At 43.4% G+C, this 11,783-nt stretch overlaps 2 protein-coding genes across 4 annotated transcripts in view; one reads left to right on the top strand and one right to left on the bottom strand.

Moving 5' to 3' along the window:
- The window catches only part of LOC307020777 (uncharacterized protein), a 230,581-nt gene that overhangs the window by 118,952 nt on the left and 99,846 nt on the right, over positions 1 to 11,783 (top strand). The window lies entirely within an intron of this gene.
- The window catches only part of bnc2 (basonuclin zinc finger protein 2), a 159,058-nt gene that overhangs the window by 42,080 nt on the left and 105,195 nt on the right, over positions 1 to 11,783 (bottom strand). For all 3 annotated transcript variants that reach the window (XM_079652032.1, XM_079652033.1, XM_079652034.1), the window contains 2 exons: positions 3,435 to 3,537; positions 1,694 to 1,929 (listed from right to left, as the gene is read on the bottom strand). In XM_079652032.1, coding sequence (XP_079508158.1) covers positions 1,694 to 1,929; positions 3,435 to 3,537 — 339 coding nt within the window. The remainder of the gene's footprint in view (positions 1 to 1,693; positions 1,930 to 3,434; positions 3,538 to 11,783) is intronic.

The raw sequence follows: 11,783 nt of genomic DNA on the forward strand, positions 1-11,783 counted from the left end.
ACTATTAGAGCCAGCTGATACAAACACAGACTCTGCGACTATGAGAACCACAGTTACTCAATACAAGGCATTCTCACACTGCAGATTTGGAGCTTTTAGTTACTTTCCCTCAGGGGTAATATTGATATTTAGTGCTGAGAATGCTTTTTAGAGATGGAAAGGTTAGCAGGATTATCACCCCGCAACAATTGTTATTATAATGTAAACATGTCCAAATATATTCTGTTAATTTGCAGCTTGTGTTTCATAATATTATATTATAAGAGTATGTTTTTGATCAGACTAAAAAAGTTTATTTGAAGATGGGTTATAAGAAACTCTTGGGCATTTTCTCTACATTTAATAGACCAACCAATAAACCAGTTATGCAAACAAATACAAAACTGATTTATTGATATTTGGAATAATATGTTTGTTTCAATTATGCAAAAATATTTTGGAAATAAAGCAAACTATCTATTTCAGAATGAAGAATATATCAATATTGAATATATTGAACTGTATCAAAATACTTTATTAATCCCAGGGGGAAACTAGGTTTTGTGAGAGTATATAACACCATATTAGAACAAAATACATACATATGAATATAGGTTGAAGTTAAAATGTGCAATACAAATATTAAGTGTATTATTTTAAATATTATAAGTTATATTTCCGATTTTCAGATCTTTAATAAATATTTTGTCTGAGTCTTTAAAATATGGATTCTAAGTCTTAAATTGTAACTGTAAGCTGCAAACAGTATTTACAAAAAAACTGTAGTTTCAAATAACTGTTAGAATATTTATTAAATAAGTTTTCTTTAAAACTTAAAAATAAAAATACTGAATCAGAATCTGAATCACAGAAGCCGCTACGAACCAGCCTCTCCTCACCATGCTGTTCCACTTACACTGCCATATACACATACAGATAAGCACATGTACACACACACACACACACACACACACACACACACACACACACACGCACACGCACGCACACGCACACGCACACGCACACGCACACACACACACACACACACACACACACACACACACACACACACACACACAAGCTCACACGTACACACTAACCACATGCACATGTTCACTTGCTCTTAACTAATTCATTCAGGAACACTTCGGTTTGGGTTTCAACACCAAAACCTTCGTACCTTTGATTGAGAAATGTGTCTGACTGCAATTATATGTGAGGGGGGGAAGGATGGATGGAGAGAGGAAACACACTACAGTGGTTTTATAGTTTGCTGGCGTGACATTTTTCTCAATTTTCTTTATTTTTTATCCCTTTCCTTTTTCCAGCAGAGAGGCCTAGTGTTCACAGGGCAGGAAGAGGGGGCAGACTGAAGTAGAAGTAACGACAGGGAAAGTGTGAAGAAAATGGATGTGCAATGGGACTGAAGTGGCCAAGATTGTCACCATTGTGCTCGTGATCAATAACTCTCAAAATAATTGCAATGCTGGACAGATTTGGAGATACACTTGGTGAAAAAGAAATGATAGTGATCACTGTGAACATTATCCCCACTTTCTGAAATCACAGACAATTGCAGGGAAATCTGAAGGCACATTTAGGGACACAGTTGTTTGATAGCAGAGAGTAAGTACAGCTAATATTCCATCTTGACATTTGAGATAAATCCTTATGATGCTTCACAGGCTCCATAGCGTGTGTGTTGGGCACTGACCTGCAGGATGTAGCCCCTGACGTAGTCTCTGAGGGTCCAGCCCAGGCCGTGCAGGATGTGCAGCACCTCTTCCTGCTTCAGCACGGAGAACAGGCGGTCCAGCAGGATCTTCAGCCTGACGGGTACGGCCTGGGTGCCGTACAGCATCAGGCTGCTGATGTCGAACACCACGTTGCACTGAACGATCTCCACCTGGGTGGGGTGGTACAGGTGCTGGGTGCTGAGCTTGTCTAAAGCTGTGTGAAGGGGAGGAAGAAAAGAAAAAAAACACACAAACACCGGCCCGGTTAATGATCAAATTGCAGCTCAAATCTTCCTTAGGAGGCTACTGCGCGGTCAGCACTAGCTGATAAGAACATATCAATCAGATAAAAGCATTGACATTAATGTAATTATCTCCCATTCTTTCTATTTAATCTAATCTCTTGCTCTTTCCAACCGCCCTCACATCTCCCATTTTTCTTGCATTACTTATGTTATCTTATATATTTATACCTAATTAGGTATGTCCTATGGACTTTAAAGTGGGCGGGGGCACAGTGAAGTCCACGGATGAAAAAAACGTATTAAATTAGATGCCATGCTTTTCATAATATTGGAAGGATAACAAAATTAAATGATACAACTTCATTATTGTACAACCCCTTCTTAAAATCATGTTAACTTTCTTTAAAGGCAAACTGATACTGTGTTATACATTTCAAATGTCCATATAGTTTTCTCAGCAGTATCTTCAGTGTATGTTCCGCTGCACACAGACTAAAAACTTCAGCAATAGGGCTTAGTAGCCTGTATGTTGCCTGAGGGGCGAAACTCGGGGCAGAGTATGATTGTGAGTACAGGTTAGGTTTTGTCATTGCCCTTTGTATCTCAACCTCAGTCACCTCTCTCTTTGGCTGTCTGTGCGACACCTGGACAAATCTCTTTCTTCCTCTCCGTCTCAATCCTTCTCTCTCCCCTTACCTCATACTTCCCTCTCTCCCTCCCCCCTTTCCCCTGCCTGTCTGGGTGACACCTGGTTGGGTCTCTCTCTGATCCTGGGACGGCTTTTTCCTGCTGACGAGCGCTTTGCCTGACAACACAGCGCAGCCAGACACGAACATAATAAAAAATGAAGAACTACTTGTCAGAGTCCCTGCCAATGCCGACATGAAATGAAAAGTGGGGGAGAGGAGAGATGGGCGCCTGACAGTTCAGAGGGAGAGATTAAAAAACAGTCAATGGGGTCCTGTGCGATCGTTGAAGGGCCCATGGCTCGCTCTTGTGCGGACGCAAGCCAAACAGGTGTTTTCTTTTTTCCCCTCCTCATTCTCTTTGTACTTTGGGCCTCCTCTCCCTTTTTCCTCTACCCGCCTGAAAAACTCATGAGGTGTAGTCTCTTGCTTCTTTCTCTGTCTTTGGGTCTGTGTTTTTTTTCCCCTTTTCTATATAAATCAAAAGTGCAAAAACAAGACTTTGAAAGCAACCACAAAATACAGAAGCAAACAAAAAAGGAAAAGTGTCTTCTTTTATGGAAAATGTATAAAAACATTTGGACTTTAGAAAATCTAGCATCTGCACTGAGGGAGAAATGACACAGTTGTACATTTCTCTAAACAGTGGAGAGCACTGATATGCAGCTCTCTTCTCACCACAGCAACAGGAGATAGTTATACGAGCATCAGTCACTAAATTCATATTTATTTACAACATATTCAGATACGCCCACCAGCTACCTAAAAATGAAAATGAAATCACTCACCGTGAGCTACCCAGCCATGTTTGCACTGGTCACATGTGCGTAGGTGAATCTTCCCGGGCTGGAAACACTCACATGTGCAGTTCACTAGTGTGCAGCGAATGGCCTGCAGAGACAGAATCAGAAGAAAGACAAACACGTCAATCACTGGCTGGAGCACAGAGGAGAGGTGATAAACCAAGGACTGAGAGGGAGCAGTTATCAAAGCAGCCATACAAGCGTGTTCAAACGTTTCAGTAAAAAGTGACAATTGGCACGTTGCAGCCACTGCTACAAAAAGATTACCCAGCCACCACATTTCCAAACAACTTTCCAATGTGTGAGTCTGCCTCCCCATACTGTAATTTCCCAGAGTTCATGAGAAGCGACCGAGGACTTCCTTTCCTAAAAAACACAGAAATGTAACTTGTTTTGACTGAGGCTCCATTACTCAACACTAAAGCTGCACTTAGTCTGACCCCGGAAAGCTTTTAGTAGTGAGAGGTTAAGTGTCCAGACTTTGACGGGGGCAACTCGGTACAGTCTGCCTCAGCCTTCATGAAGGGGCCGTTCAAAACCGACAAAAATCCAGGTACATTTTGCAGGTAGCTCATTGGATCCCGTAGGATTTTTCACATTTTTTTAAACAATAAAAAGATCTTACAGCAGGGGAGGAAACGCATGATATACACACAATTCCTCACAAATGAAAACAGCTCTATAACCCAAATGAGTGCAGCAGCTGCAAGTCGTACATTTCTCAATGACATGGAGAAACAAGAAGACAGAATAAACAAAACATGAATCTTGATTGGCAGCACTTCTGTTTACCACACATTACTTTATATTATCAAGATGGATAAAGATAGTTTACGTATATATATTACTTAAGCATTTCTACAACCTAAACTGCCTGAATCTACAGCTTTCGGTGCAGCAAACTTGCATATGGGAGGTAAAAGTAGTCAAACCATTTCACTCTGAAAACACGCTTATCTGTTCTTTAAATCAAATATTGTATTTCTTAAGCTTTGACATGTAGTGCAAGTAAGTTGGCTGCTGATGTTAGAATAAAAAGTTAATAGCATGGTATAATAAACAGCAATTCCACACGATAAGAATAATTTATTTTAAGTTGGGCACATATGGTGTTGAGTCAGGGCCGAATGCCTGAGGGTGGTAATTCTTTAGGCTGGAAAGAAAATAAAAATATTTCAGGAATGCGGGAGGAAATTGGGTTTAGTGTACAAGGTGACTGCTGTGAGTAGCTGCCTATTTATTTTGACAGGAAAAGCCTAATGATCTAGTACTAAGGAAACTTGTCAGGTGTTATCTGCAGAGATAGATGAGGGTCTGTCAGAGACGGTGAGAAAGAAACAGCATTGTCCTCACACCAAAGCACTACTTATCAAAGCATGACACTTTATGGATTTACAAGCCGCTCTAAAAATGCTATCTCATATTGTTTCGCTGTAATTCTTATAAGGCCGCAGTGTGACAATAATGTGACACAGACTTGCACATACATACAGGGTCGTAGGTTGGAGTCCATGTCTGGGCTCCATTTCAAAATGTCAGATCAGCACTTCGAGATAGAAAAAGATCAGCTTTACGTCACACAGCTGAGGTCAACGCATGATCACTGATGACAGAAAAATGTGAGCTCTCTACTGAGGTTCACCAGTATTGACTTGAGTGCTCCTTCTGTGTGTAACAGCAGGAAATAGCATTACCTAGTCTGTGGATTAGACCAATATCCTGTAATTCAGGATATAAAACTAAGCTCGCTCTTAATCTACTAAGGGACCACAAAATCTACTACAATCCCCCCCTTGCTCGCCCTAAAGTGTCGTAAACCAGATTAGTAACTGGAGGTGTCAAAGTGAACACGGGTTTATCCCAGATAAAACGCAAAATTACACCACTTCTAACCATGTCACCTCGCTGTTTGACACTGGAAAGACAGGAGACGGAGATTATTTGACTTTGCACCATTCTTAAGCTCTCCAGGTGCGGGCACGGCAATCCTCACCGTGTGTGAGGATTACACGCCGTGTGTCAGTCGGAGTGTACATACATAATGTGCTGACTGAGCTGACGTTCTTATCCCGAGCACTGTGCAATGAGAGAGTGCAGCGTTCCCCTCAAGGACACATATGCAGCGGACATGGCTGTCAATGTACATTCATTGACTGTTGATGGGGTCAAACCTGGGACCTTTGAGATTCAGGATAGACTCAGAAAGCTGATTTATAATGCTGTTCTTCACTTTCACATGCAGTATTCTATGTTATTCACCATTGGACTGTCAAAATGTTTGGATGATAAAAACGTCGCTTTTTGGTCTGGGAAATTGCAAATGACTGTCAGTTGACGTTTTAATCATTTTAGAGAGAAGAAGCTCGCAAATAATTATCACATAAATTGGTAATCTCAATAATTGTATTTGCTTCACACTGGCCACTTTTCAAATTTTGAGTACGATTCCTTGTCAGATGTTTTGCCACAGGAGCTTTTCCCTTTTTATATAACTCTCGTTACGTAAAGATTTTTGCAAACTCTATTTTCAGTACCCAGATTTAGCACAGTGTTGTCACACAAAACAACCCTTTACTAATTACCTCCCCGTGCGGCAAGGCTAAGAGCAGCAGACGGAAATAAACAATTGGAAATATCAAATGCACCTCTGCTGTTTACGAGCTGGGGCCTGACAGCTGACAAGATAGTTAAGGGGCGTCTAATACGGCAATTAGAGCGTGCCACTGTCTGCGGGGCTGCTGCTGTGACAAGGCGCCCTCTAATCACTGACTTATTACGCTGGCTAGCAGCACCTCTCATATTTGGCCCATTAAGCAGACAGCAGCATTAAGAAGCATTAAAGCAGCAAGCCCCCCCCCCCCCCCTCAACTGAAGAGGTACCGACGGGAAAAAAAGAAAGGGAGACCATTTACTGTGCCTGTTATTTCCTCGGGATTCGTTGTTCCAAATTCATGTGTCAGAAGAGTAACTCAAGAGGTGTTTGCGATATGACGGCAGCAACATTGATCCTACGCAATAGGATGAAAGATTACAGACTGATTACAGAGATTTTTAAAAGAGGCAACTGACGGATTTGTCAAGGATGGCCATCAAAAGCAACATCATGGAGGATTGTGAGTGTGGCTTGTCAGAGGAAACAAGAATGTAATAACTTCTTCACATGTTGCTCACGTACCGAAGAGCTCTGCTCCTGTGGCCAGCGTGGACCTGTGCTGCATTTGGCCGTGGTTTAACCTGTGCCTGGCCTGGGTTGGGTCAGGGACAAGCTTGGGCCCGGATCCCAATGCTACACTCGCACATATTTGTCACAGCAGGCGGGGGAGGAGGCTGTTATATGAGACCCGGCCAGATACACAGTATTAGTCACTGTGCTAACGTCTCGCCAGGGTTTCCTCTTTGGCACGCAACGAAAGAGGACGACAGTGAGGAAAAGGACATAGGGGTGTGTGTGAGCGAGTGTGTGTGAGACTTTGTAGATCATTTGAGCAGCTAGGAATTGAAAGCTGCTATTGAAAGCCCACAATGCTGTAGCAATTAGACTCAGACAACAGTCGACACTCTCACACAGCTGCCGTGTTACCACCACGGTCAACAACTTAACCTCGCCGCGTACAGAGAGCATCGTTTTCGGCCCTTATCTGGCTCAAGAGTGTGTGTGTGTCTCACTGCTGCGTTTTGTTTAGCTGGAGGCTTGATGTTTCATGGATGTTTTGCTTGGCTCGCAGTCCCTGTCCCAGCCCAATTGTATAAACACTGACAGGCAGCAATGGCCAGCATCAGACTGAGGAGGACTCTCAATTAAAAGACTGTTAGTGGGACAGATGGACTGAAGAACTGCAGGAAAGAGTCGCTGCAGAACAAGATGGATTCAGCCTGGACTCTTCTAGTCTGGTCCAAAGAGGATTTTAAACAGGCTGGGAAAGACGGGAAACATTGAACCTTTGCCGGAATATGCAAATGAATCCATTCCTAAAACCGAGCAGCACATGTAGAGGTCAACAAAGACAGAGCTTCGGCCATTGCAAAGGCATATGGAACCATATTACTGGTTATTAAATCAAACTTAAATCCTGTGCAACTGTTTTACTACCCTGTCATATTTTACGGTTGACATATGCCACGGAAAACACCACTTAAACACCACTAGTACATGTCATCCTCTCCGTTTCCTCCCTTGACAGCGTACAATGGAAAGCCAACGCAGACAGCTGCTGGATGCTGGTCGAGTATTGTTCCTCCTACTTTAATTGAAACCTTTACCATGTTCAACACACAGCCACAGACCACATTTCTTGTTTGGTGAGTTAAGCAAAGCCGAGATTTAAATGAAAACCCTGTGTGTACGTGCGCATATGTGTGTGTGTGTGTGCTTTGGCTTTGCAGCAGCAGCTTTAGATTTAGATTTGTCTCTGCTTAGGGTCACTGTAAAACACTGGGAGCATCTTGTCCTCTCTTCCACCCACAAGATATTATCTCATCCATGAGTTAGCTGCTGAAATGCTGTCAATTTCCTGCCAGAAATGTGCAGCAAACGTGTGTAGGAAAAGAGGCACGGCAGCTTTGCGTGTCATAAAACGAGGCCCTGGCTCCGTCGGATGGATCAGGACTTCACAATGTCCATATTGGAAACAGGTGACAAATAAAACACGCTGAATAAAGAAAGTCTTTGTAGTCAGACACAGCACTCCACAAAATACAGGGGAGCAAATACCTCATGCCAAAGCTAATTTCTGCTTGTTTGATTTTGTACGTTGGATTGTACTTGAAACGAGCTTCCTGCCTTACAAAGTGCTACAAAATAAACGGCGATTAATCATTTGTGCATTGGCATCAGTGTCAATTTGTGATACTGCACATGGGGAAACTGTAGTATTACAAGAAAGACGAGAGGCTTTGCTCTGAAATCCCCACAGTGTAAGGCCCGTCCTCCATGGCAGTTCTGGTTTTGAGCCCAGCGGCTTTCAGTCTCAGAGCCAGAGGTCCCTGTCCTTTGTGCAGCTGTGCGTCTGGGCTTTGACACGGGGCAGGGCGACCAGAGCTATGCTAATGGGAACCAAATGGGGCGTGAGTCCCTGGTGGATTACAGAAGGAGAAGAGAAGCATATGTTTTCATGTATTCATGTAGAGACCTGGGACCCCTCTCTTCTCTCCCTTTCTTCCCTCTCCTTTCTTTAAGTCAAACAAATAGAAGCAGCTATGTCTGTTGTTTGCACGCAAGCTTTACTAAAGCGCTTTTTGAATTGACAGATTTGACATTAGTGAATGTGTCTCAGATCTGATAGAATGTATACACTGTATACAATGTATATTACTGTGTTTACATTTAGCGCTTATTAAAGGCACGTTAGTAACCCATTGGGATCTACTTACAGACTAGACTAATGTTCCAAAGAGCCAGATCTGAAATTAATTTGGAAATGTGCAAGGTGAATAAACTTTTACCAAAGAATGCGGAACGATACAATGAACAGACACACGTTTCAGATGTTTGGCAGTGCATCTCAGTCTGGTTGCACTTCACCTGCTGTTACTGCAAAAATATTTTGTCTTGATGCAGTCATGTTATGTCCTGCTGATCCAGTGAATGAGGGGTTATAATTCAGAGCCAATGGGGCAGAAGTGACTGAAAATATAAAGTCTTGTTCCAATGTAATCAGGTTACTGCTGAGAGATAAAGTCATAGACATTTCAAATCTTCTCTCCTAACTTGTTGTGAAAACATACAAATTAGGGTGCTGCCTTCTGTTAATAATTACATTTCAATACAGGCGTCATTGATAAGAATCACTAATCAGGAACACAAGTTCATAACTGGACAAACTAAACAATTGAACAGTGAGTGATGATTTCATGTCATCCTCCGTCGTTCCAGATGGTGTCCAGTTCCAACTCTGACCACAGGTCCAGCTCTGGCTTTCTATGTTCGTCAGCTGTCAGAGGTGACTCACGCTCTGCACTCACACACACACACACACACACACACACACACACACACACACACACACACACACACACACACACACACACACCCACACACACACACACACACACACACACACACACACACACACACACACACACACACACACACACACACACACACAAACACCCTTGTTATTACTCCACAGTCCCAACAAGCACACATTTCTGCATCCAACATTCCTGCATCTTCTTTGTGGTTTGACACAGTCACAGAAAGTAAATCTCCCCCATCATGAGCACCGCCCCGAAACATTTGAAATGGGATCAATGACGAAACTCTCAGCTTGACTCACTCGCATGATAGATAGCCGTGCGAGTACTTCAGGACAGTCATGCTTGTTTATGAAGTGGACGGGAAAAGGACCCAGCTGGCTTTGATATTGCGAAACGGTGAGAGGGAGAGGGAGAATCATATCACAATACTGGACCAGAAACACAAGCCTGTGATCTGGCTATCATATGCCATGCTCTCAGTGAGCCTGTGTAGATGGAGAGCTGTACCACACTGCTAACACTGGACTGCACTGTCAGTTCAAATACCCGAGCATCAAGGGAGCAGCAGTTTCTCCCATCTTTTGTGTAGACAGCAGGTCCAGGCACAGGCCCCCAGCCCAGGCCCCTGGCCCCCTCTCAGCTCTCCTCAAAGCTTTTCCCCTGCCAGAGATCAAACCATCTGCCCAGTGACAGACCCCGGGGTCCACTGACACAAGGCCAGGTTCAAAGAAGGGTGCTAGGGGAGCCAGGGAGGGGATGCAGGGAGAGAAAGAAAGAGAATGGAGGGAAAGTTGGTGAAAGAAAAAAAAAGGAAGAGAAGTGAGGTAGCAAGGGAGATGGGGTGAGTTTGAGGGGGGAGTCGGGCAAGCTGGTGTATCAGGAAGGTGGGGAAGAGTTGTTGCGGCAAAGGTGGAGGAGGCAGTGGAAAGCTAATGAGTGGAGGTTGAGAAAATACTGGGCAAATGATATCAGGCTCTCGTTTATGACGTTTAAATGTGCATTTTACTGCTTATGATTAGCTCAAATACTGTGTCGGTGAAACATTTTAAACATTTTAAAGGATGCTTGTTGTTAACAGTTAGTTTATCAGAGAATGTGATTGAAAGCACATTTTTCAAGTATAAATGGCCTGCTTTAAACACATCACAAGATACATCCCTTACAGTAATTTAACACAAAGGCAATCCACAAATGTGAAGATGGCTGAAACCAGAAAATGGTGTCCCTGAAAAAATAACTTCAAAAAAAAATCAGTAATCGAAATGAACACCTCATTTTGTTTAGTTGGATTGTTTTGCTTATAAAATAAAATGAAAACACTGCAAGTTGTTAGTTGTTGTTGAGAGCCACATTTCCTTATCAATGGCCATTGTGTGGCAGGACAGGAAGAAAATAAAAGAGCCCGTTGTCTTCGATACATACTAGTTCTGCTCTGACCTTCAGCCTATCAGAGGGAGCGACTTGAGCCAGATAAGGACACCTCCCTGTCAGACCTGACACCTGCATTCGCTGCCCCACTGATCCTCCCCACCCAGCGCACATATCAACCTGAAGGCCAGCACTGCAACAACACCGACATGATCACACGGTGCGACCAGACACATGTTCGAGAGCAGAGGATAGAGGGAGTGAAAGGGAAGGGGAGAGAAGAAAATGGGAGGATTTCTGGAGGGGGGGTCGAGGACAGGAGACCAACACCGTCTGCTCTTTACTCCCCTTCCCATGTACACAAACAGAAATTATTAGTCAGAGCCCAGACATATTGCCGACCCCTTTCTGCGAGGGGACATCTCCATGGCGATTATTGGTTGGCGTGGGAGACGGTACACATACACGCACACACACATGCGATGAAAACAGCGTGACGACAGCAGACAAGCGCTGCTGAGACTCCCCCAAATTGACATTTAGTCATCACACTAGTCTACAGGGTGGGACTCTACCTCCTGAACTAGCGCCCACACACTCTCCCACATTCCCTTTCACACACACACAAACACACACACACACACACACACACACACACACACACACACACACACACACACACACACACACACACACACACACACACACACACACACACACACACACACACACACACACACACACACACACACACACACACACACACACACACACACACACACTCAGTGAATTCCCCTACTCAAACTAGCTCGAAGCCAGAGAAATCTTGGAAGAGTTCCTAGATGTAATCTTGCCAATAGCTCTTTATTTTCTTTGACCATTTTTAATGTAAAAACTGCTGCACTAATTGTGTGTAAGCAATCGTCAAATTATGTCTATGTGTTTTTTCAAGTAAACCGAACACTACTTTAGACAAATTGGCTGGTTTTC

This window comes from Notothenia rossii, assembly GCF_949606895.1.
Source record: "Notothenia rossii genome assembly, chromosome: 1".
NCBI classification, from domain to species: domain Eukaryota; kingdom Metazoa; phylum Chordata; class Actinopteri; order Perciformes; family Nototheniidae; genus Notothenia; species Notothenia rossii.